Source organism: Salarias fasciatus, chromosome 5 (genome assembly GCF_902148845.1).
Source record: "Salarias fasciatus chromosome 5, fSalaFa1.1, whole genome shotgun sequence".
Taxonomy (NCBI): Eukaryota; Metazoa; Chordata; class Actinopteri; order Blenniiformes; family Blenniidae; genus Salarias; species Salarias fasciatus.
The window spans coordinates 11,476,605-11,499,783 of record NC_043749.1 but is presented as its reverse complement, the minus strand read 5'-3'; the positions used below and the strand labels follow the sequence as shown (position 1 = coordinate 11,499,783).

The window sequence follows — 23,179 nt, the reverse complement described above, 5'->3', positions numbered from 1 at the left end:
CATTAAACTTTTCCTTTAGAAAGTAATTGTACGTTTACAAACATTTAATAAGACAAAAGGCACCATATTAATTTATTAAAATTGCATTATAATATTTAATGTATACACAAAGTGACATATAAACGGAATATTTTCAGTTCATGTGATTAAAAGTTGCTTCACCTGTTTTTCACAAATTTCCCTCATTTCTTTTTTAGAAAGGGCAACGAGGAAGAGCACAGAGACCAGAGTCAAAGCTGCTCTTTGTAAACTTCCCAGTCCTCCAGCAGGCGCTCCCTGTTATCACTGCTCTGTCCTGAGGGAGGCTCTGTAGATACTGTAGTTCTGATTGTCGTCCCGGTGCACAAGCTCCACGTTAAACCTGCTGGGTAGATATTCATCATAGAAGATGGGAGTCTGGTGCTCTTCTCTTATTTTGGAGGAGAGATATACCAATGCTTTCTTGCTGCACAGATGGGTGAGTGTCTCCATGAGCAGTGGATAAGTCTCTGGGAGGTAAACGATATCTGCACCGAGCACCAGATCCCAGTCAGAAGAAAAGTTGATGTGGTCCTCACCCCAGGACAGAGGAAGGACGGAAGGAGGGGTAGAGAGCCAGCCACTGGAAGGCTTGTTAATACAAACATTGGCCTCAAGATATGAAAGAGCCATAGGGAGATCCGTGAGCGTCACCTCTGCACCTAAAAAACATAACAAAATAAAATGCATTGACATTGTATTCCAAGGACACACCGTGTGCAGTCCAAGTGAAGTGCATCAACAGGTGGGGTGATGTTGAAGACAGATGCATGGATTGTAAATAAAGAACTCCAACCTCACTGACAAGTACACTAGGTTTGTGGAACACCAAAGTAAATATTTGATGAGGGAACTGAAAGGCGTAAATAAATTATTTTCTCAAGCTCAAATAGCTTTCCTCATGTAAGTTATAGGGAAATAATCTGTTTCACCAGGATTGGGAGGGGAATAAATACAGCATGAGATAATGTCAACAATTTGGTATTTTGGTCAAACTTGTTGTGATACTGATATTAGTCCACATCACTGAGCAATGAGTATTAATGTAGACCACATGTAAAGCAGTGTTTCAAAAACCTCAGTATAGGCTAGGGACTGCTGTCTTTGCAGCTCTCATATGTGTAAATGCTGCAGCACCACAATCAGTAGATTTTGATTTTAAAAGTTTATGCTGAACATGTCAACTTTACAAAAAACCACAATGAATGTTTTATCCCAAAAAGTGTAAAGAAGCTGAAGCAAAGAAGATTAGGCAAAATACCCAAAAGTACTTTGCATTTGTTGTGTGTAATCCTTTACAATCAGAATCAGCTTTATTTGCCAAGTTTATATAAGACAAGCAAAAAAATTGACTCGAGTTTATAACAATGAATATTATTCTATTACCTTCCAAAGTCATGTTGGTAATTTTATTTGGACATTTTTATCTATTAAGTAGTTCATATACAATTTTTTTTGGCTTATTTTGGTCTTGTTTTCAAAAACACTGACCTACGGAAGCCTGGATGGACAGAAATGGCTGCAGGCTGGTCCACGTGGTCACTCGGACCCAGAGAAAGTCTTTCTAAGGCAGTCATTTCAACATTAGGCACAGAGCCACTCACATAAATCTTCAGAATTAGTTTAATTTTTCATTTTGTTTTTTGCTTTAGCACACGCACCCAGACGAGCCGCGGCTATGCCGACCACCCCGGTGCCCGCTCCCAGCTCGATGATGCGCTTCCCCCGCAGCTCCACGCGCTGCTGCTCCAGGTAGTTACAGAGATATAACGCCTGTCGATACACAGAGACCCATTAATGCACACAGCCAGTGCTGTCAGCTTCCACAGCGGCTGCATCAGAGTGTAGAAGACCCGCTCTTACAGCTTCCCACACCGGGGCAGCCACTCCGAGGTTCGCTCCGAACACCTGTCTGATCTTCAGCTCCTCACCGAGCAGCCGGTAAACCGTCTCCTCTGAAAATGTCTCGGTAAACAAACTGTGGTCAGCAGGGAAAGGGTCCTCCTCCTCCTCACAGCAGCTCATGGTGGATCTGGATCTAGAAATGGTTAAATACACGTACTCAATGGATCATCCACTTCCGGGTCAGGAGACAGAATTAGCACGTGAGAATCTACATTTAGAGAACGAAACTCGTGAGGTGAATAAAAGATAAAACCGTCTTTCAGTGTATCACAGTATAATGCATTTCTTTTAGCTAAGAGTGTGTAGTCCTGCGGCGAGGCTTTAAATTTGGAATGTGAAACAAAAACTGCTTCCAGGTTAGAGAACGTGCAGGAATTTTATTGTTTTATTATTTAAGTAATTGAGTGTCATTTTGCATTTTTAGGGGACTGTGTAATGTAAGAAGGAAGTCCAGTCCAGAGCCTTTAGTGAAGGAAAGGTGAAAAATATTTTAAGAATCATCAGTGTTTTCCTCCACTGTTCATTTTGCACTGACAGTGAGAGCTACTGACCAAGCTCAATGTAAAACAATCTTAATTCTTCATATCAGGAGAAATTCATGCAATTAATTAAAATACTAGTAAACACTAGGAACACTTTCTACTTGAGAGAAACCAATGGACTTTGATGGGTCAAATAAAATATGATTCATATCTTTTTTTTCTGGTCTGTTAAAACCCATCTCTGGGAGGGAGAGGGAAGCCATTGTGGAAAAATTTGAGTTGTAATTAGCACTTTACCACACACACAAAAAACAAACTTGATCATGTTTCACTTTTATTTAATAATAAAAAAAAACAAAGTATGTCTTCTCACCGGTTTTGTTTGAAAAAAATAATTGAGTGACGTACCACGAAGACAAAACCCTTTCTCATACACAACTTCACATCAACAACAGAGATGATTTAACAGGTGTACAATGTGTAAAGCTGAGCACAGATATGTTGCATGAAGCTCGTCATCACTTCAGCTTATCGATCATTACTGAACACAAGAGAATTTAGAGAATCTCCAAAACATAATTTGTCCAAATTGAGCAGAAAACAGAAAATAATGTCTTAAAATGTTTGCTCATGTTGGACCAAGTCACAGTTTCCTCAATGGAGTGGACAATAACTGCTCGGGGGGTCAGACTACAAATACACTCTACTCAATATACAGAAAACCTGCCAGAAACAGAACACTTCTGGATTATTCGAAGTTATTAGAAAATAAATAAATCTTGTTTTTTTTTTATCATACAGATGACAGTAGTATTACATCCAGAACACCCCTCCCTCCCCGCCTCCCCCCCTCAGGCCTCTATATGTGCAAACTGCAAGAGTTTTAAAAAAGGTAGCACTTTATGCAAAGACCACGGAAAACAAGGACAAGTGTTTTAAAACGAGCACTTCATAAATAGTGCAGCAAGTGTTTGAATGGACATGATTCTGTGATGTGGAGGAAGCTCATTATCGTGCACACCTCCTTAGACCAACAGCGGATTAACGAGGACCTCAATGTTATCATTTCATAAGCTTTGAAAATCAAAAACAAAACAGCTGGTCCTGAAGTCAAAGGAATATTTTTGGTGCCGACTAGTCTCAGCTAGTCATCTCCTAAAATACCAAACATTCTCCTGAAATCTTTTAAGGTAAAAATACTGAGCCAGGACCACCAATGTTATGCTGAACTGGAAATGAATTTGCAGTATATTTGACCTACTGCATGTTTGCACAAACATTCATCACATTTTCCTCACAAACAAACCAAATGTCTGCAAACCTATCTGGACAGAAATGATGCGTCTTCACACAGCATCACAATTCGCGCTTCGACGAAGCTCTGCTTCAGCAGCTTGACATAGGACAGTTTTCTACACCACAAAGTGATTTCTTCTGTGTAGACTGATACGTCAGCGTGATCATGTTTGACAAACATCTCACAGTCGCGGCAGTCAGTAAAAACACCTGTGGCTCAAACACACAGTCGATTGTTTCATGGAGATCGACCCAAAAGCGTCTCCGTGAAGCCCGCAGTGCCCTTTGCATAAGATCCACAATTCTTCATTTGATGGTTCCAGGTTGGGATGTAAAGCAGCCGCCTTTTTTTTGGAGCAGAAACGAGTCCAAGTCCACACAGATGCACGACAAACAGACAGAACGAAAGCCAGAGGAATGCTTGATTAAAACTTTGTTCCGAAAAGAATAAGAATTAGAACAATGACTATGACGAAGAGGATCAGAATGACCAGCATCTTCCTGTTTTTCTTCTGGTACTGCTCCGCCTGCAGAGGGAAGCAAAGAAAACTTAATTGTATTTCACTTGATTTTTTTTTAATGACCTAATTAAACATCAGCTGCAAACTGGGATACTTAAATTACAAAATATTTTTAGAAAACAAATTTGATTTCTTTAATTACAAACATAATGTGGTTTAACTTGTCCCATCATGGCTGAGCTGATCCCAGATGTTAAAACTCGCTAAAACTCACAGGATCAAATCGCCCGAAAGTCGAACCATTAAAGCAACATTCGATGTGAGCGTGAGGATTTTTTGTTTACCTTTTGTAACTGTTTCAGTCCATCTTCAGTTTTAACACACGCCTGCTCCACATTGAAGTCGATCCTATCCAGAACAGTGCCCTTAAACGAGAAGAGATGGAAATTTTATTAGAGGAAGAAAATCATTACTGGTGTAGATTAGCTTTTTATCTTTCATGTAAATATCATTGTTGTGCTTCAGTAGAGTCTTTAGCAGTTTGATGTTTTACTGAAGAACATCCCCCTGATCAGTATAACGGGCTTTTTCATATTACAACAACACATTGTTAATCTGGCATTTCGGTGATCCCACTCGGCGACTGAGCTCATGCTTCAAATACCTGCTCCACCACCATTCCGGCCAAGTCCCGAAAAATCTCGTTCAGATCAGAGATGGACTGCACGATCTGCCGGATCTCCCGCTCTCGTTCTTCGACCATGACTGTGTTCTGCTCCACCAGCATCAATTGGTCGTCCGTGAAGCCCTGAAAGATTCGGCAACGGACTTCAAATATAATGTAACACTTAAAAAGCAGAGATTTTTTTTTTTTTTTAAATCTGCAGTAAACACTGTGAACTTGACTTGAAGTCTCTCACCCTGTCATATAGAGCTAAATCTTCATCCTCCTCCATCAAGGGCCCCGAGTCAAAAAAGTGCTTTGATCTCTCCTCACGATTCTTCATTCCTGGTGAGCAAACAAAAAACATGAGGGCGCGACAACCAGCAGGAAAATCAGATACAACATGTCTGGCTGCGCAAATATGTGAGACACAAAGACGAGAACTATGTATAGTGTAAAAGCATCGCAGCAGTGGTTACGTTTTAAGTAGCTGGACTGAGTGTGTCTAAAGTTGGTGGAGAGGTCCTGCAGACTCTGCGCCAGAGATGAGACCACGTTTCGGAGCAGTCGCTCTTCCTGCTCGGTGCAGTGGCCACAGCGGGACTGCAAACCCGTCACCGCTCGCTGGCATCGATGGAACATCTGAAACGAACACAAAACTCTGCGTCGGTACAAGAAACAAAGACCCGTGTTTGTTTTCTATGATCACTTTACTGCATTTATTATTAACTGAGCTGATAAGAGATATACACGTGTCTGCTTGATCACCGATAAGACACAAGAGGAATGAGCTGTACCCATTTTCCATCGCTGTACCTGTGTGATCTCCTGAGTAGTGATTTCTATCGCATGCTCCTCTTCGCTGCTGTCATCCAGTGTGGGACGATTCATGTGCTTGTCATGAAGTAAGGCCAAATCCTTCATTTTTTGCCGGACTCGTGTGATTTCATACTGGATCTAAAAAATGAGGGAAAAGCACAATCACATGACTTTATGTCACATCAATTCCTGCAGGTATGAGCGTGTTTCCATTTACCCACTACTGTTCTCAGTATGCAGATTTTAGTTTTACCTCATCCACCCCCTCTACCCACTTGGGAGGCAGCTTCTTGGTGACTCCAATGGCAGCTTCAGGATCCAGACTGATCCCGGACACCAGCGCCATTCGATCATCAGCCAACTTCAAAACAAAAGTCATCCCATTACAACCTTTCACGTCACTATTAGACAGCATGACGAAGGTGGCGTGTGACTCAGCGCTTCGACCACCAAATGGGAAAGAACAACTGTACCTCATCAAGCTCCTAATGTGAGCGGCAGATTGCGGTTTGGTCGCATCCCCAGAGAAAATGAGTTAAAGGAGAGAAAGACAGAAGGAAGAGAAAATGAGACCCAGAAAATCAGCATCAGATATCCTCTCCCACCCATGAAACACTGTAAAAGGAGAAAAAACAAAAGACTGAAAAGCAGGAGCTCTGGTAAAAATGAGTGAGAATGCACAAATAAATTGAAAACTAGCAACAAGTTCAGAGAGAAAAGAAAACAGTTCATCTGAGTTTTAGCAGCATGAGAAGAGTGTTTAAAGCGATACTTCAACATTTTGGCAAATTGGCCCATCTAGGGCAATTCGGTAGTCATTTAGAACAGCATACTTACTTTTTTTGTGAGGGCGAGCTGTTGTTTATTCAGCGGTGCGTCTGAGGAGAGCTTCACGGCGGACATAATGGAAGTGGACGGTACAGTTGCTTCCCCTCGTCAAACTCATCAAATACACAATCCAACAACCCCAAAACACACTTAGGTGGACACGTTATAATCCGCACATTCACTACGCTGTGAAACACCAACAAATAATATTGTAGCATTACGACATTGAAGCAAATATTGGGAACTACTTTTTCTTTTGAGATCACTACGCCCAGACGCCATGTTTAGTAAGTAGTTCCGTCTTAGCAATCTTCGCAAAAAAACGCTCAATCTCGTAATTTTGCATTAATATTTCACAGCGTAGTGAATGTGGGGATTATAACGTGTCCACCAAAGTGTGTTTTGGGGTTGTTGGATTGTGTTGGATTGATGAGTTTGACGAGGGAAGCTACTGTACCATCCACTTCCATTATGTCCGCCGTGAAGCTCTCCTCAGACTCACCGCTGAATAAACAACAGCTCGCCCTCACAAAAAAAGTAAGTATGCTGTTCTAAATGACTACCGAATTGCCCTAGATGGGCCAATTTGCCAAAATGTTGAAGTATCGCTTTAAATCTTAATTTTCAAACCACCTGGTCATGACAAAAATGAATGGTTTCGGTTAAATATGCCTGCTCTGTATGTCTGGGTTCAACTGCAAAGCTAATAATATTCAACTTGACTGCAGCAGCTTCAGACCTCCAACTGTTAATCTTCAAACAGCTAATGAAATGATAAAATGAAAAAATTTATTATTTTCAGTTGATGCAAATTGTGCAGTTACTGCATTTCAACCTGGAAATATAAACGTGGCCAACAAGCCGAAAGAATACCAACACTTTGTGATTGACCGTTTAAACAGAAGAAATAAAGTACGTTTCAGATTTTAAACCCAATCACAATGCAATTCACATCTTTCTATGGATACATTTTTAATGGTAAAGAAACAGGATCTCAACAGTGTGTCTGCTGTATAAATCAGCAGCCACACAATGAAACATGGCACAATGACAACAAACGCTGAACACAATAAAACGAGACATTATATTCAAGTGCAGCAAGAAAATGAAGAAATTTGAGTTTTTTAGAAGCTTCACCAGGATAGGTAGTTTCTAACGTTCATCAAATGTTGATAAATTCTGGAATCTAAAACTGCTACACTCTAGGACTAAAAAAAAATGTGTGCTGTAAATTCGACTGGCAGCTGAAGCTATGTGTAGGATAATTAGCTTTACTCAAGCTTTAGTCAATCTGAAAAAACAGGGTCCAGCAGGTATTCTGAGCAGGTGTAACGTCACATGATGAGTAAGCCACTGGGCTTGTCTGTGCAAACAGTATCTGTGCTGCAGGAGGCTGATTGAGTAATGAATGAACGCTCTGCATTTAGTATCTCAGTAGGAGAACTGACAGGTGGCGAATGAACAAAACACCAGCTCACTATTTACCGTGAATCACCATTTACAAACGGTTTAACTTTGGAGGCCATAGTATTAATCTCTTGCTCTTTCTACTGTTCCTTACAGTTCCTGTTCTCAATAAAGCTATTCTGTGTCAGACAGCAGGATACACAGTGTGCTAGATTCACTCAACTGTGCATGCTGGTTAGCACTGTACGTGGCTTTCTCTGGACTTTTTCACTCTGGGAACAACAGTGTGGGAAGACAAGAAGTCCTGTTGCTGAGAATTCGAGGACTGAAATGCAGCTGCGGAGACTTCAAATGGGACAAGAAATACCTCAACCTGCATGTTCACAACTGAATGAGAAGGATCTCACATGAGCTACATTTGTCCGTTTCTCAGGGAAGCTCAAAAACGCAAGTCAAAAACGAAACATTTACAGATAAAATTAAAGCTGTTATTAGTTCCCAAAGACTTCTCCTGCATGTTCTTTCAGCTTACACTTTGATGTTAAAATACCAATCCAATTTTCATCAGTGTCAGTCGAAACATTCCCCTAATTGAATTGTATAGCGTCTCAGGTATCTGTGATGGACATTCTTTTCCTTTAGATCTCTTGAGTTATCCCACTAAGGTACCTGTATTGATGAAAGATAGCAATGAAACCAAAATTCAGCCAAGCAGAAAGTGTGGAAAAAAGGTGGTACCCTCAATTCTGCTGCAGAGAAACTGAGGAGAGTGTGGAAAACTGAAAAACTTACCTTTCACCACAACAAACAAAACTGACAGCTTTACATGAAGCTGCTTGTCAGTAACAATGTTTAATAGAAATTAAAATAATCCATAAGAGTGGATTGCATGCATTTTGGTAGAGGAATTTACGTGCCAATTGTTTTTCCCTAAAAAATCAATTTCCCTCAGATTTAAGACAAAGCCTATTTCTATTTGGTTGGAAAAATGATCATGGGAATGATCAATTTTAATCAAGCAAACACAATGAAAAATTACAGTCTCAAATAGCAATTGTCCTTTACTAGTTTGTCACAAAGGTGAAGAAACTGATCACAAATTAAATCAACAGCAGATCACAGGCACAAAAAAATCTAGACTACAATTACAGCAAAGCACAGTGTCTACCGAAGAGGAGGATATGTGGATGACACAAACATGCTACAGTTTCCACTCATTTTTCTAGCAAGATTGGTGTCTTCTGAAATTGAAAAAAATGATTAGCAGATTGGATCATGCAGGCATTAACAAGAAGTGAGCTAACATTAAGGATTGCACAGTCCTCATCCTCCTCATCGTGATGCTAGTGACTCCTGGGGTGAAACTACAGCTCACAGGGGTGCTAGAGGACGCACACTGCTCTGGTTTCTCATTAGCAACTACCGTCACACAGGTGACTCTAGCTACCAGGACTCAGTGACTGGCTATATTCAAACACACACACAAAAAAATGTCAAAACGATGCAGACCACTCACCGCAGCATTGCTACGTGTACTCAGACGGGGGTCGTATGTACTCACTTGCTCAGCCAATATCTGCCGGTTTTGGATAGCATTGTTCCGCAATAACAAGAAGGCATCGGTAAGACGCCTAGTGGCCATGACTGCCTTGTTTGAGAGCCAAATCAAACGTGTTAAATTAGCGGATGCTTTCTAAAAGTGGCTCGGAGCCGCTGACGCGCTGCTAGCACACCGCTAGCTTTAGCTTCTCTGGGATGAACGCTGAGGGAAAACTCGCGATACGACGCCTAGAGAAAACGCCAAACGACGCGGATCATACTGATCTGACGGGCGCCGATAATACGCACGTGAAAAAGACGAACATGGCCGAATATTTTTCGGAAACGTCTTGGATTTTAACGTGGAATCCGGTGTCGATATTCCGCAGAACCGACCTACGGAAGTAAAGAAACGTAAACACCTGCGTGAAGAGATTCTTTCTCTGCTGCTGGTTTACTGGGCTGTCAGCTGCAACTGGAGGGAGCGAGCGCCACCTGCCGCTCTTCTGGAGTATTGTTAACACGGTTTCTTTCTTTTCCACTGGTCTTCAGGGTCGCGCTGCACACCAATGTTTTTGCAGTATAAATACATAACAATCACTTATTTCACAACAATACGCTGATTAAGTTCACCTCACAAGTGGTTCAAACAACAAAGCAGACACATTCGCCAACCAAAGGGTCCATGAAAAGAATAGAGCAAGCAAAGTTCATGGTGGTGTTAACAGGGGCTACAGTTAATCACATCCTACAAATACAACACGACAGCAGTAAGCAACAATGGTATGAAAGAATAGTAAACCAGTCAAAGACAATACACTGTATGCATAAATTTAATTTCATACTCGATTGTGTTAAACTTTATAAAACAACATATGGAAAAAAAATAGAGAAATACATCACTTACAGAAAGCAAAGTGATATGATCTCAAGGGCCAGGTTCCTCCCCGATTCCTGCAATGATCTAAATTCTTTATTATTTATTTATTTATTTTGGTCCATTTTGTGTCTGTGCGTGTATTTAGTGTGGTTCAACAACTGTATCAATGTAATCCGAGTACAAAAGGAGAGTCAAGACAAGAGATAAGATGTGCAAAGGTGGTGACAGATCACTCAGCATAGGAGTAACTACAGTCCAAAGTTTTGTGATGACGTGATAATATTGAATTATTACTGAATCACAAGTACAATAAACAAAGTGATGATTTTATGAAAGATGGAGGTGCTCTGCAGAGTGATAACACCATATTTCAATCATCCAAAACAGGAAAATGAGTGATTATTTATCTGACCATGTTATGGTCCACCAACCCTCTTGAGCTCTGAGGTCAGCTGATCTTCTTTAAAAACCAGAGGAGATCGGGCTTTTGCGGATGTGGCTCCTACTCTGTGAAACAGTTTGCCCTGGTCTGCAGACAGCCTCTGTATTCTTAAATCCTGGCTAAAAATCCACCTGTTCACTCTGGCCTTCGGCTGAGCAGAGCCACCACAGGATCTTGCTTTTTTTTTCTTTTACATTGTGTTACTCCTCTGCTCTGTTGTTGTTCTGTATTACTGTTTCATCATGTTCTACTACATTCTTTTTTTCATAAATCACCTTGGCTGGCAATCGACCATATTAAATGTGCTACATAAATAAAATTGACACTGACTTTGATGGTGACAACCTTTTTTTTCTGAGTCTTACTGATACTCCACTTGGATTATTCATTTTCACATACTGATAAAAAGTCATGTGATTTCATAAACAGAACAATTTAATTATTTGAGGAGAATGTAAAACATATTAAGAAATCAATGACATAACATTTAGATTTCATATGTTGTAAAACAATCTACATATTTATGTGTAGGTGGAAAAAATGTCTTCACTGTATCAATGTTAATAACATTCATACAATATATTATTATGATCAGATATTGTATGAATGTATACATTGATCTCTAGATGCTCATAAAGCGCCAAAAACTTATACTTGGATCCATTTTTTGGACAAAGAGCCATTGATGGCTCTGCTTATTCAGCATGTAATGGGTTATACTTCTATTATTTGCGCCGCGCAATCGGTAGATCCCGTCCATGTTCTTTAAAGCTGCAGGTTGAACCGCCCTCCTGCCATATATTCATAAAAGGCGCTCACGTGTTTGCAAAAGGTTCAAAACATTAGAGCGTGCGCGCCTTTCCGTGCTCGTGCAAGGCGGTGCCACCAGCTGTAATTATGTGACTGTAAACTCCTCCCCCGCCGGCTTTAATCCCTCATATCCGCTAATACCACGGCGGACCGTCCCACACAGGACAGGTCCCAGCCTGAGAGCCGCCGGGCCGACCCTCGGAGCCGCGTGTCCGCGAGACTTTCTACCGACTCCTGCTCCCCGGGGACAAACCCAGACCAGGTAAGAAAAACCAGGAGAGTCCAGCTTCAGGGACTCTCCCGACTGACACACCTGCAGCGATGAAAGAGAGAAAGTAGTTCAGAAGACGTCCATCACACAGGCTTCACACTGTAATCCTGACTGATGGATCAAAAGCTCTTAATTTATGAACTGCTGATTAAACTGATGGGGCTTTAGCAGGAAGCTCTTACCTGCATAACCAATATCTGGATAGACTTTGCTTTTCTCTGATAATCACCTCTCTGCAACACACACACACACACACACGCACACACACACACACACACACACACACACACACACACACTGTCGTGTTGCCACTCAAACTTCTGTTTCCATCTCCATGTCTTTAAGGGTGGTTAAAGTCAGATAAAGTAGGTCAGCGATTTCCTAGATTCAGTTAGATTGAATAGTACACGCTGTCGATTGTTGGAACATCTAGAGGTGTGTGAGACAAAGATCTGAAGAATGGAGGCAAACCAGTTCATGTGAGTCACGGCCCAGAACGCGCAACGATGCAAGGCAGAGAAACCTGCCTCCTGGTTCCTGTCATCTGTCCTGGAGGTCAAAGTGCAACCCTGGAGGTTACCGTTTTCATCCATTCTCTCTCTTTTCTCCTCCAGTATGGCCTCGTCTGATGAAACGGAGGGATCGCTGACTCCTGTGGATTTTATCCAACTGCAGCATTACATGGAATGTACGCTCTTATTTTGTCAACCCTTTCAAAACAGTTTATGCAAGTTTTTTTATGCAAAACTTTACATGCGTTTATATTTTATTGTGCATTTATAATAGTGTAATTTGGCATGAGTCTCTTGTAATTTTGCATTATGACAAATGAACCCACAGTAAATGATGGTAGGCCAATGGTGAAGCCAGTCAACTCTGTGTGATTTAGTTCAAATGAAATCCAACTGTTAAATAGTACAATAACGTCAATGCATTATTATAAGCTTATACTAAAACTGAAAAAAATAAGAACATACTCAGGAAACCATATTGTCTGTACTATCCCTGAACATTTTTTTTTTCAAATGAAAGTCTAAATGCGGTATAATAAGGTAAAGATAAAGACAACGTGATAGTTAGAGCGTGAAAACCAATGAATACAGGCAATTTATGAAGGCAGAGAAACAGATAAGAACACTGTAACTAGAGTCAAAGTCCAATACGAACAACACAAGTTCACACACCCAAATCAATCCGTCTTCTCTTTCAGTCACTCCATTAAAAAAAAAATGAACCGAAATAATTGGATCGAAAGTGTTTTGAACTGAGCACACAGATCACTCACTGGCTTTGATGTGGTTTCAGTTACTTTGCAAACATGAAAACTATCAAATCAGAAGTGGAAGCAACTCTAGTCATGTAGCTTAATTCGTCAATATGATCACATAAATAACGTTGAAATTTTGTCTCGTTCAGGCAGTCATCTTCACAAAAAAAGCCCTTTACAATCTTCTCTGGAGAATCGTTCAAGCAGCCACACAAAAACACAAACTGCATCTCCAAAATGTGAGTGTAGGCTGCCGCTCTGGGGCCGGAGCGGACGCAGAGTTACACAGACGGGTTCAGACGACACAGAAAGTGGGCTAAAAATATTTCACGGTATACTCAAAAAGCTTTGGAAGAAATGAAATGGGTCTGTAGGCTTTGAGTGTTGGTGGGGGGAGAGGGTTGGCACGTTGGATAATGGATGAATGGATAATTGCTCCTGCTCCTGTCTGGATGTGGGAGAGGCAGCGCCGTGAGTTCACTCTGACTCTGTGTCTGCTGCAGGTCACCGTCTCACACCCAATACGAGTTTTAACATTCAGGAGCTAATTAGAGTGCACAACAGACACAGAATCAACCTCTGCACAGCTCTCTTCTGCACTGTTTCATGCATCATTTAACATGTTAAAGGCACTAAGTTTTTCCTGTGCATTTTTTGAGTCTTATATCCCCTCACACTGTGTCCTCGCTGATGTCTTTCTGTAGACAGCAGTTCAAGAGTAAAAGACGTGATTAAGGAGTTTCATCCGGGGGGTCGGCTGGCACAACACACCAATGGAGAGGTAACTCTCCGTCTTTTCTTTCCTCTTACAATCTATTAGTTGGACCTTTTAAAAGAAAAAAAATCACAGTTAAATTGAATCAAATTGAATTTATTGTTATTGTTTAAAAAAACATAAGAAGTCTGGCAGTTTTTACAGAATAAGAAAGATTTTAAAAAAGCAGATACAAGTTATTTTGGAGATGTCTTCAGTGTGTGTGTGGGTGTGTTTTTCTCTTGGAAAAATAAAAGTAGCTGTAAAACTGTCTCCATGTGGATGTTTATGCATCATTATTTGAAGCCAGCAAATCTTTTGATTCCTCTCCTCAGTGTGTCGACGTCGTGGGCTTCTGCCTCTTTCTCAAAACCTATCTGGAAGTGGACGACTTCCCTGCAGATTTCTGCCGACGCCTTTTTCGCTATTTTCAGCATGTAGACCATGATGGGTGCGCCAAGAGCCCGGTGCCCAGAGAAGGTGAAGTACTGTGAAAGAATGATTGCTTTCAGCGCCCGGCGTCGTCTCACAGGATTGATTCTGTAGACAGAGCTCTGCTGATCAGTGAACCTGTTCCAATCATAAACCCATTATAAAATGTGGACTTGCAGTCAGTAGTGGAATGAAGGTTCCCGGTGTGTTTCATTTCTTCCAGGTGGGGTCTTTCTTCGAGATGTATCCTGTTACTTCTCGGTGCTGGAGGACGGACAGCCGCGGGAAAAGCTTGAATGTTGGTTTCATGAACATTTTGTGAAATTCTTACAGCAGTGCAGCTGAATTTAATACATACTTGGCAGCTGCCATTCAGATAACATGAGTGATTTGTCAGTACTGGAAGTGAACATGGATCACTGACTGATTTGATTTTATTCCAGTTACATTCAAGCTTTACGATAAAGACTGCAACGGACTCCTGGACAGTTCTGTAAGTCACACACGCTCTTAGTTTGTAAACCTTTGCACACTTTGTAATTGTTTTAGAGGAACATTGGGGCTGTTTTTGTTATCAGATAGAAAGTCAGTAATTGTTTTTTCATATTGAGGCCTTGCCAAGGCACTCCTAACAAACAGCATGGTAATCTCAAAGTCATATTGTGAGTCCAAAAATAAATTTCATTCAGACTTCATGCAGGGTATTTTCTTAACTAAAATTCTTATACATGAGCAGCAAAGAAAATATCAGGACATCATATGGCATGCAATGTATATTTTCCTGTTGATTTACTGTTACAAGTCCTCATGAATGTAAAGAAACCCAGGCCTATTGGCCATAAAAATGTGCTTCTGTTTACAGTTTTTATTGCCGTAGCAGACCGGATTGTTGATGTACAGTGTGCATGCCTCCTGGATTTTCTGCCTGCATCACAGTAGCTTTGCACATTGATGAAGAAACGTTGCGTCTGTCCTTCAGGAAGTGGATCGTATAATCACCCAGATGATGCGAGCTGCCGATTACCTGGGCTGGGATGTGACTGAACTCAGGCCGGTATGAGATTCTTTAACATACTGTTCTTCTTGAATCCCACATGACTTCTCACTGAGCCACTCCTTTTGGCACATGCATATCTATGTGGTAATTCTGTGAGAAACGAGCTCGTGCCTTTCGATCGAACAGGTGCTGAAAGAAATGATGACGGCGATTGATGTGGACGACAGTGGGACGGTCACACTGGAGGAGTGGGTGAAGGGAGGCATGAACAATGTGCCGCTGCTTGTCCTGCTTGGACTGAAGGTGAACACTAGACCCTCAGCTACACAACACTTGAGAGTTTCAGGCTCTCTGCAACTCTATTTAATGCCTCAGCGACAAAAAAGAAAGAAAACTAAAACAATTTGTGTTCGGTTTTTGATGTGGGCACTGTTTCTCCTCTTGTCACGGACAGATGACTGAACGGGATGGACAGCACATTTGGAGGATGAAGCATTTTAACAAGCCAACCTACTGCAGCGTGTGTCAGAGCATGCTGCTCGGCCTTGGGAAGCAGGGACTGTGCTGCAACTGTAAGAGCTGACAGCTGCCACCAGGAGGCAGCCCTGCACCTCACATGTTGCACAGACGACACAAAGCTCTTTCCAGCTTGCTTGCAGTCTGCTGTTTGTCACTGTGGTTCACTTACAGTACAGTTATGCAAAGAAAATATGTGAAATTGTGCTTGTTTCCCTCCCAGGCTGCAAGTACATCGTCCACAGTCAGTGTGCCAACAAGAACCCCGAGCCCTGCGCCCGCACTTTTGTTAAATCTAAAAAGGACATTGGCGTAAGAAGCTCAGTGATCACTTTCCATCTCCGCTGATTTGATTTGGATGTCTTTCGTTTAGTTGTAGCATTATATGCGCAGCAATGTTTAATGTTAAATCTTATGACTACGTCATGTTTACCTCTGTGCTCTCCTTCACTTTCCAAAAAAACCAAATGGTTTTTTGGACTGTAAACATATTAAAACAGAGAACATTACAGTGCATTAGTCAGTAAGTGCAACACATCCACGTTTTATAAATGCGGATTACAGCTGGCTCATGCTGCTCTGTACATCTGTTAAATGTCCTAATTTTGCACAAGCACATACAATGATCTGCTGCCGGTCACAGCCACAGATTGACAAAATCTGCAGTGGAACTCAACAGTGAGCTTCCTAAATTTCCCCAGCTGCTGTGGGGGGTGTGGAGGAGGCATCAGGCTGCTGTTTGGATATTTAATCTGGCGATGCACATCTGCCAAGCCAGTGTTTATGCTAGCAGTCATAAATCTGCAGCGATAACCACCACAGCTGCTTTTTGGAGGAGGGTGTGGTCTGTGCTGATTCTTACCAAGCCAAGAACAACATTTCCTTTTTTTCCTGCGGTCATTCGGGGATAGGCTGTCGTGTAATGAACATGAACAAAGAATTTTCAGACGCGTCTAGACACGAGTAGAACTCTCTGTGAAAACAGCACTTCCCCGTCTCGGTTTGACGAAACAGTGGAGCTAGTGGCTTTGTGTGACCTGGAAAAGTTCCTACAATGAAAAACGCAACAGACTGAAGTAGACGTTTTAGGATGATATTCCTCCTCTCTGTCACAGATTGCAGCTCATGACTGGATCAGGGTTGACTGTAAATCCAACAAGTGTCAGGTCTGCCACAAGAAGATCAAAACTTTGGCCGGGAGGCGATGTGTTTGGTGTCAGGACATGGTGAGGATGGAAGTGTGTGTGTGTCCTGTCGCATGCAGCCGAATTAATGTGGAGCGTAGTTGTGTGTTCACTGAGTGTTGCTTCTGTTTATAAGCGCCATGATGAGTGCACTTCGTCTGGCGCAACGACCTGCGACTGCGGGCCGCTCAGAGACCATATCCTTCCTCCATGGGCCATATACGCAGTTTCAAAGGTAACATGAGTGTCAACGCAGCAACATTATTAATCTTTTGCCAATCAGAATCGGTTGAAAGTTTGAGAAAACTTATAAAAGTTCATATCTGCTCATTTCTTAACAACTAATCAATGAATCATCCTTGATTTAAAGTTTGGACTGTGTGACTGATGCTGATTGATCCCACCTAAAGTCAAAGTGATGAAAAAATATTAGAATAAACCCTTGATTCTTAATTTTCTGAAAGCTTTATATTAAAGAAAATACTTGTGTGTGTGTGTGTGTGTGTGTGTGTGTGTGTGTGTGTGTGTGTGTGTGTGTGTGTGTGTGAGCGTTCTTGTATTTCTATCCTTGTCGGGGCCAAATGTCCCCACAAGGATAGCAAAACGTGGAACGACGTGCCTTGTGGGGACCTTTTTCTGGTCCTAAGTAGGAGAAACAGTGTTTTCTTGACCATGTTGTTGTTACTGAAAAAAGTACAAGTGCAAAAACATTTCTTTAGGGTTAGGCTTTGTTGTGGTGTGGGTTAGGGTTAGGGTAAGGGTCAGGGTTAGGGGCTAGACATGAATGGGAGTCAATGGACGGTCCCCACAAGGATAGAAATACAAGACTGTGCGTGTGTGTGTGTGTGTGTGTGTGTGTGTGTGTGTGTGTGTGTGTGTGTGTGTGTGTGTGTGTGTGTGAGAGCAATAATCAGGGACACTGATGAATCAGATCAGTGGGTGGTAACAGGAATGAATGATTGTGGAGTCAGCAGAAGCAGATTTTTTTCCACCAATAATCTGAGGCGTTTGCTTGCTGTCGGCTCTCTGCTGCAGGAGGAGGACACCAATCTGTTGAATGTCACTCCTGACGGCCACGTCCTGCAGGTCCGCTGTCATGTCCCTCTCTGTGATTTCTCCTTCTGATTGATTCAAATCTTCTCTGTGGATATGATTATTACTGTTTAATCTTCTGATTGTATTGATTCACCATGCTTCATTTCATGGAGATTTGAAATTCGGAAATTCAATACTATTATTTTTAGAGACCACATTATTATTTTCTGTGTGTTTGATTCAGTAATGGAAATAAGTTGATTACTCAACTCAACTCCTCATATTCATGCCCAATAAGTCAATATTGGCCACTGTTTTGTGTCTGCCAGTTCTTGTTTTACTACTATTGAATAAAACTCACGTTGCGTCTCTTTAGATGTGAATGAACTTGTATTTTGCAACTACAGCGCTCGGTGTGTGGTCTTCTAAAGGTCACGTGTACAGCATAGACATTTCAGACAAGAAAACAACGATACACACCTGCAGGTGTTCGAGTGAGTTTATAAGTGTTTTAAATCCTTTTCAGTTGAATTACACTGCACTGTGTTCACATTTGTTGTTTCAGATCGCTCCTATTCAAAAGACCCACCCTCTGCTGGTGTTTGTCAACCCTAAAAGTGGAGGAAAGCAAGGTGAAAAGTAAGCAGCAGAGGCATCCTCGTAGCCTACAGCTTTACAGCTCTTTATTTATAATGACTCCATCACTCTACCTGAATATAAACCCATTCTGTGCAGAGTGCTGAGGAAGTTTCAGTACCTGCTGAACCCTCGTCAAGTGTACAACCTGTCCAATGGAGGTCCTGCTCCTGGGTACGGTGCACTCCTAATGTTTTGATTCTTGCTGTTTTAATTGTACCACCACCTGAACTGCTGTTCATTCATTTTGTTTTTGTCGTTCAGGCTGCATTTCTTCCGTAATCTGCATGACTACAGGATCTTGGCGTGTGGCGGCGACGGCACGGTCGGGTGGGTCCTGGATGCTATAGGTATTGCAGGTTCCTCTCGACTGATAAAAGAAATAAAACCCCCGTCAGGCCAGATGACCTGTGACCTGTGTGATTACAGACAAAGAAGACCTGCCGGTGCGCCCTCCTGTGGCCATCCTGCCTCTGGGTACCGGCAACGACCTGGCTCGCTGTATGCGCTGGGGAGGAGGTAAAACACTCGGCACGCTAACTGTAAACAAATAAAAGTCTCCCTCCGGTGTTGGCAGTGTTGCTAGTGCCTTCTGCTACACGGCCAGACTGTTTACGCTGAGATCTTATCAAAGGCTACGAGGGGTCAGACTTGAGAGAAATCCTGAAGGAGATCGTAGCGAGCGAAGTGATCACCATGGACCGCTGGAGCATCCAGGTGATACCAGAAGACCCCCAGGAGGCGGGAGACCCCGTGCCCTACGAGATCATCAACAACTACTTCTCTATTGGAGTGGTGAGTCACAACCTCTGCAAGGAGGGCGAAAAACACAACACAGCATGATTGACTAATTGCTTTGAGCACTTTTTATTCAAATATGAATGCAATGTTTAAATCTGTCCGTGTGATCAGGATGCCTCTATAGCTCATCGTTTCCACTCCATGAGAGAGAAACACCCCCAGAGGTTTAACAGCAGGTAAAAAAGCACTCTGACCAGGAGAGGTCTTCCTCCTGAGAAACTTTTAAGTAAAATATCTGTTTTCTTTTTTCTGTGCCAACTTTCAAGAATGAAGAACAAACTCTGGTATTTTGAATTTGCCACTTCTGAGACCATCTCCTCTTCCTGCAAGGGGCTGAAGGATTGTCTGACTTTTGAGGTCAGTGCGTTTATAACTCAGGAACTGTTTGACTGACAATCTGATACTAACGTTTGATTGTGTCTGTGTGGCTGCAGTGCTCAGGGAAATATCTGCAACTGAGCAACACTCTGGAGGGCATTGCCGTCCTCAACATACCCAGCATGCACGGAGGCTCCAACCTCTGGGGCGAATCCAAGAGGCCTGACGGCGTGCCAGCGGCGCCGCTCACTGAGGTCATTACTGACCCTGAACTTCTTAAAAACGTCTCACAAGGTGATCATATTTTACCGCACATGCTTAAATGACTAAATGTCATCGACAGCGAGTTCACGCTGTCTGCTGGTGTTCAGATATCGTTGAGTTGTTTTTCTTTCTGATTTAATATCCAACAACCTCTTTGAACCTGACGAGTGTGTGTGTATATGTGTGTGTGTGTGTGGCACAACTCCTCAGATATGACCGACAAGCGTCTGGAGGTTGTCGGGCTGGAAGGAGCCATGGAAATGGGTCAAATTTACACTGGACTGAAGAGCGCGGGGCACCGGCTCGCACAGACTTCCCAAATTACCATCAGGTTGTCAGATTTTACCGACAGGTTGATAACAAAATAGCCCTGAAACTTCACAGTGGGACGACAATGGCCATGACTCAAACTGTGTGTGTGCTCATTGTTTTCAGTAGTTGGTGATCTGTTCCTCTCATTTCAATCCTCCACACATTTGCAGTTGTACATAATTTCCTGCAAGTTAAAACATAGTGACATGTTGCTGTCACTCCTTTGTGCAGGACTGTCAAGGCGCTGCCGATGCAGATTGATGGGGAGCCCTGGATGCAGCCTCCCTGCACTGTAAGTATCACCAGTCCATGTGTATTGGAAAGATCAGGCTTGAATGGAGTGAACAAAATCTACAGAAGCCAGTTTTAATTCCATAAATGTATATTGATGCTTCCTAAGATTGAATCCCTCTGTGCATCTGTTTTCCTTTTAGTAACTGTAAAGTACCACATGATTTCTCCCCTTCTAATTACTCACAATTCAGCGTAGAACGACGTTCAAGTTGTCGTATTACAGAAACTAATCATGATTTGAAGGCAGCTCTGGTCACTTTATAAATAGAAAGAAGGAATCTTAATGCTCAGTCTCTGGAGAAAAGGACACAGCTGAAACTCAAGTGTGTCTGTAAACAAGGTGTCACGCACAAACACTTAGCTAGAGCTGGGGTTTAAGATTCAGATTTTATATTACCGCCACGGAGAAGAAAGCTGATGTTTGCTTTAGGTGTGTACGTCACTTAAAACCGGAGTCAGAAAATAGTTAATACCTTGGATCTCGAGTTCCTGTTTTATAACATACTGTCCTGCTTTGAAGAGAAAACATAATTCAGTGATTTGAAAAGACATTAAAACCTTTGAAACATAGGACTGTATTTATTATTGCCTATAATGAACAATAATTAATAATCCTCATCATTTAAAGAGATTTATTGCCAAAGTGTCCTCATATTTGTGATCTTCAATAAATTGTAGATCCACATCACTCACAAGAACCAAGCGAACATGCTGATGGCTCCACCAGCTAAACCCACCGGCTTCTTCCACCTCAAGTAAAGACGCGGTCCCACCACACACTCCAGTCTCCTGAACGTCCCCAGCGCTGGCACATAAATAGTCTGCACCTGTGTATTTTTATAATATTATGTTGTACTGTGTATGTATACAAGCATAACTCCTGCTTTGATTTTAAATTATTGCTTGCACTGAAAGATCTAATCTAAAATCTAACCTGCTGCTACAGTGTGCCAATTTTCATGCGTTATGTTTCTTTAAATGAAAAAAAGCAAGGCATTTTACGTATCTACGTACATCTTATGGATATATATTAGTGTTGTCAATTTTAATCGTGATTAATCCATTGAGGTCTGCCAATTGGGTCAAAGAAAAGAACTGGAGGATAATAGTGTTTTTTCCTGACATTGGGACTGATTTATGAAGATTAGATTCTTCATTGCAATTAATCTCAACTTTAAAAAAGTTAATTGTTGACAGTTCTCCATGAATTAATCACGATTAATTGCGATCAATGCGATTAAATTGCGATCAATGCGATTAAAACTGACAGCACTAATATATATACATACATTTTCAAACAGTACTTTATGTCATTATATTTATGTAGTAAACCGTATTGACAGGGGTGTCTTGCTGAGTTTAATCTCTTCTTGAAGTGAGGCTTCAAGCTTTACGTGACGTACCGCAGCCGTTGGCTCAACAGCGCTACTCTACCTGTTTGTTCATGCATTTGCCAGTGTGATGCAGTTGGAAGGAACTTAGATGTCTCTCTTTTTCTGTTTCTTAAATATGTGTTGATAAAATAATGTGATTAAAACTTGGATCAACTGTGATTAGCCACGATTCCTCCAGTTCTGAGTGTGTTCTCGACAAAGGGGAGTTATAATAGAACTGCTCAAAGTTCAGTGGAAATGATTTTCCTTCATGTTTAAGATATTAAGATGTGCTGGGCATAAGCATAATCTTCTGCATTGTTGTTTTCCTGTCTGACCAGCATTGTAAAAAGACAGAAAAGAGTCTCCGTTAAATACGCCGACATCCTTGAATAATTAAATGTAACCCGTGATGAAGCATTGCAACGAAGAAAACATGCTTTGATTTGGTTTTAATTGTGCACTATGTGTCTTAATCTTCCAGGTTTTGTGTTGGACTTGGTATACATTACCTAATCAGCTTTTGCATTTATTTCTTGTATTTTTCCCTCAACTAAACTAACTTCAGATGTGTGTTGTAACGGTAGTGTTTTTCCACTTTCCACTTACACTGAGAAAAAGTACGGAATTCTGCTTAAGCCTTGTTTTATCGCTACATTTAAGATATTGCCTGTGTTATTATTGTTTGTTATTATATCACAGCTAAAAGTCTTTCCCTGAAATGTAGCTACACTGCACTGAGAGACTGTGAGCTGCAGCTTTATGCAATATTACCATGGATTCACATTACTTGTAAATATAGACATCCTTCTACAGGTCTATATGCAGGATGTGTGGTGACATCCAGTGGTAAAATTGCTGAGTCCGACGAAGTGAGTGTGACTGCCGTCATCTTGTGAGAACCTACAGCAGCCATGATACTTGAAGAAAAATAAAAAAAAAAAGAATAAAAATGGCTCATTTTATCCATCCATCTTTCTTCTGTACCGCTTTATACAGTCCACGGTCGCAGGTCACAGGTCACAGGAGCCGATCCCAACTCACTAAAAACAAAGCAGCTTACAGCCTCAACAGAAACAATGACGCACACTCACATTCACACCGATGGGCAATTTGAACCTTGCATGTTTTTAGACTGAGGTAGGAAACCGAAGTGCTCACAGAAAACCCATCC

General features: G+C 41.7%; 3 protein-coding genes across 9 annotated transcripts in view; 1 reads left to right on the top strand and 2 right to left on the bottom strand.

Annotated features, from left to right (window-relative positions):
- stx16 (syntaxin 16) overlaps positions 1 to 9,842 on the bottom strand; it is a 28,572-nt gene extending 18,730 nt beyond the window's left edge. Inside the window, exons 1-9 of one of the 5 annotated variants that reach the window (XR_003931437.1) lie at positions 9,397 to 9,842; positions 6,119 to 6,130; positions 5,899 to 6,006; positions 5,643 to 5,783; positions 5,306 to 5,468; positions 5,083 to 5,171; positions 4,827 to 4,970; positions 4,507 to 4,587; positions 2,842 to 4,228 (exon numbers count right to left, since the gene is read on the bottom strand). Coding sequence is in view for 4 of the 5 variants with exons in the window: in XM_030090749.1 (XP_029946609.1) it covers positions 4,127 to 4,228; positions 4,507 to 4,587; positions 4,827 to 4,970; positions 5,083 to 5,171; positions 5,306 to 5,468; positions 5,643 to 5,783; positions 5,899 to 6,006; positions 6,119 to 6,130; positions 9,397 to 9,522 (966 nt within the window). In the remaining variant the exon portion in view is untranslated. Of the gene's footprint in view, positions 1 to 2,721; positions 4,229 to 4,506; positions 4,588 to 4,826; positions 4,971 to 5,082; positions 5,172 to 5,305; positions 5,469 to 5,642; positions 5,784 to 5,898; positions 6,007 to 6,118; positions 6,131 to 9,396 lie in introns of those variants that run through there. The other 4 variants (XM_030090749.1, XM_030090751.1, XM_030090750.1 and 1 more) reach the window with 4 other exon arrangements.
- LOC115387876 (EEF1A lysine methyltransferase 3) lies at positions 105 to 2,049 on the bottom strand. Its single transcript, XM_030090754.1, has 3 exons — positions 1,882 to 2,049; positions 1,680 to 1,791; positions 105 to 680 (listed from the first exon to the last, which is right to left on the bottom strand). Exons 1-3 carry the CDS (start codon positions 2,041 to 2,043, stop codon positions 283 to 285), a joined length of 672 nt encoding a protein of 223 aa, XP_029946614.1. The 5' UTR covers positions 2,044 to 2,049; the 3' UTR covers positions 105 to 282.
- Positions 9,843 to 11,700: 1,858 nt separating the features above from the next.
- On the top strand, positions 11,701 to 21,785 carry dgkab (diacylglycerol kinase, alpha b). Of its 3 annotated transcripts, XM_030092623.1 has the most exons (25): positions 11,701 to 11,813; positions 12,437 to 12,510; positions 13,239 to 13,328; positions 13,794 to 13,870; positions 14,179 to 14,323; positions 14,499 to 14,573; positions 14,719 to 14,768; positions 15,255 to 15,329; positions 15,459 to 15,575; positions 15,727 to 15,844; positions 16,012 to 16,100; positions 16,904 to 17,014; positions 17,109 to 17,207; positions 18,008 to 18,058; positions 18,573 to 18,646; positions 18,743 to 18,817; positions 18,908 to 18,993; positions 19,073 to 19,162; positions 19,278 to 19,438; positions 19,556 to 19,620; positions 19,711 to 19,801; positions 19,879 to 20,056; positions 20,237 to 20,357; positions 20,570 to 20,630; positions 21,311 to 21,785. In XM_030092623.1, exons 2-25 carry the CDS (start codon positions 12,438 to 12,440, stop codon positions 21,389 to 21,391), a joined length of 2,253 nt encoding a protein of 750 aa, XP_029948483.1. In that variant the 5' UTR covers positions 11,701 to 11,813; position 12,437; the 3' UTR covers positions 21,392 to 21,785. The 3 variants fall into 3 exon arrangements, with proteins under 3 accessions (XP_029948483.1, XP_029948485.1, XP_029948484.1); XM_030092625.1 differs by lacking the exon at positions 13,239 to 13,328; XM_030092624.1 differs by lacking the exon at positions 18,008 to 18,058.
- The last annotated feature ends 1,394 nt before the right edge of the window (positions 21,786 to 23,179 follow it).

Coding starts and splice junctions, on each gene's coding strand:
- LOC115387876 (XM_030090754.1), bottom strand. CDS start 2,043: ATGAGCTGCTGTGAGGAGGAGGAGGACCCTTTCCCTGCTGACCACAGT. Junction 1,792..1,881: donor CTGCCCCGGTGTGGGAAGCT/GTAAGAGCGGGT, acceptor GTGTATCGACAG/GCGTTATATCTCTGTAACTA. Junction 681..1,679: donor CATAGCCGCGGCTCGTCTGG/GTGCGTGTGCTA, acceptor TATGTTTTTTAG/GTGCAGAGGTGACGCTCACG.
- dgkab (XM_030092623.1), top strand. CDS start 12,438: ATGGCCTCGTCTGATGAAACGGAGGGATCGCTGACTCCTGTGGATTTT. Junction 18,647..18,742: donor GGAGGAAAGCAAGGTGAAAA/GTAAGCAGCAGA, acceptor CATTCTGTGCAG/AGTGCTGAGGAAGTTTCAGT. Junction 18,818..18,907: donor AATGGAGGTCCTGCTCCTGG/GTACGGTGCACT, acceptor TTTGTCGTTCAG/GCTGCATTTCTTCCGTAATC.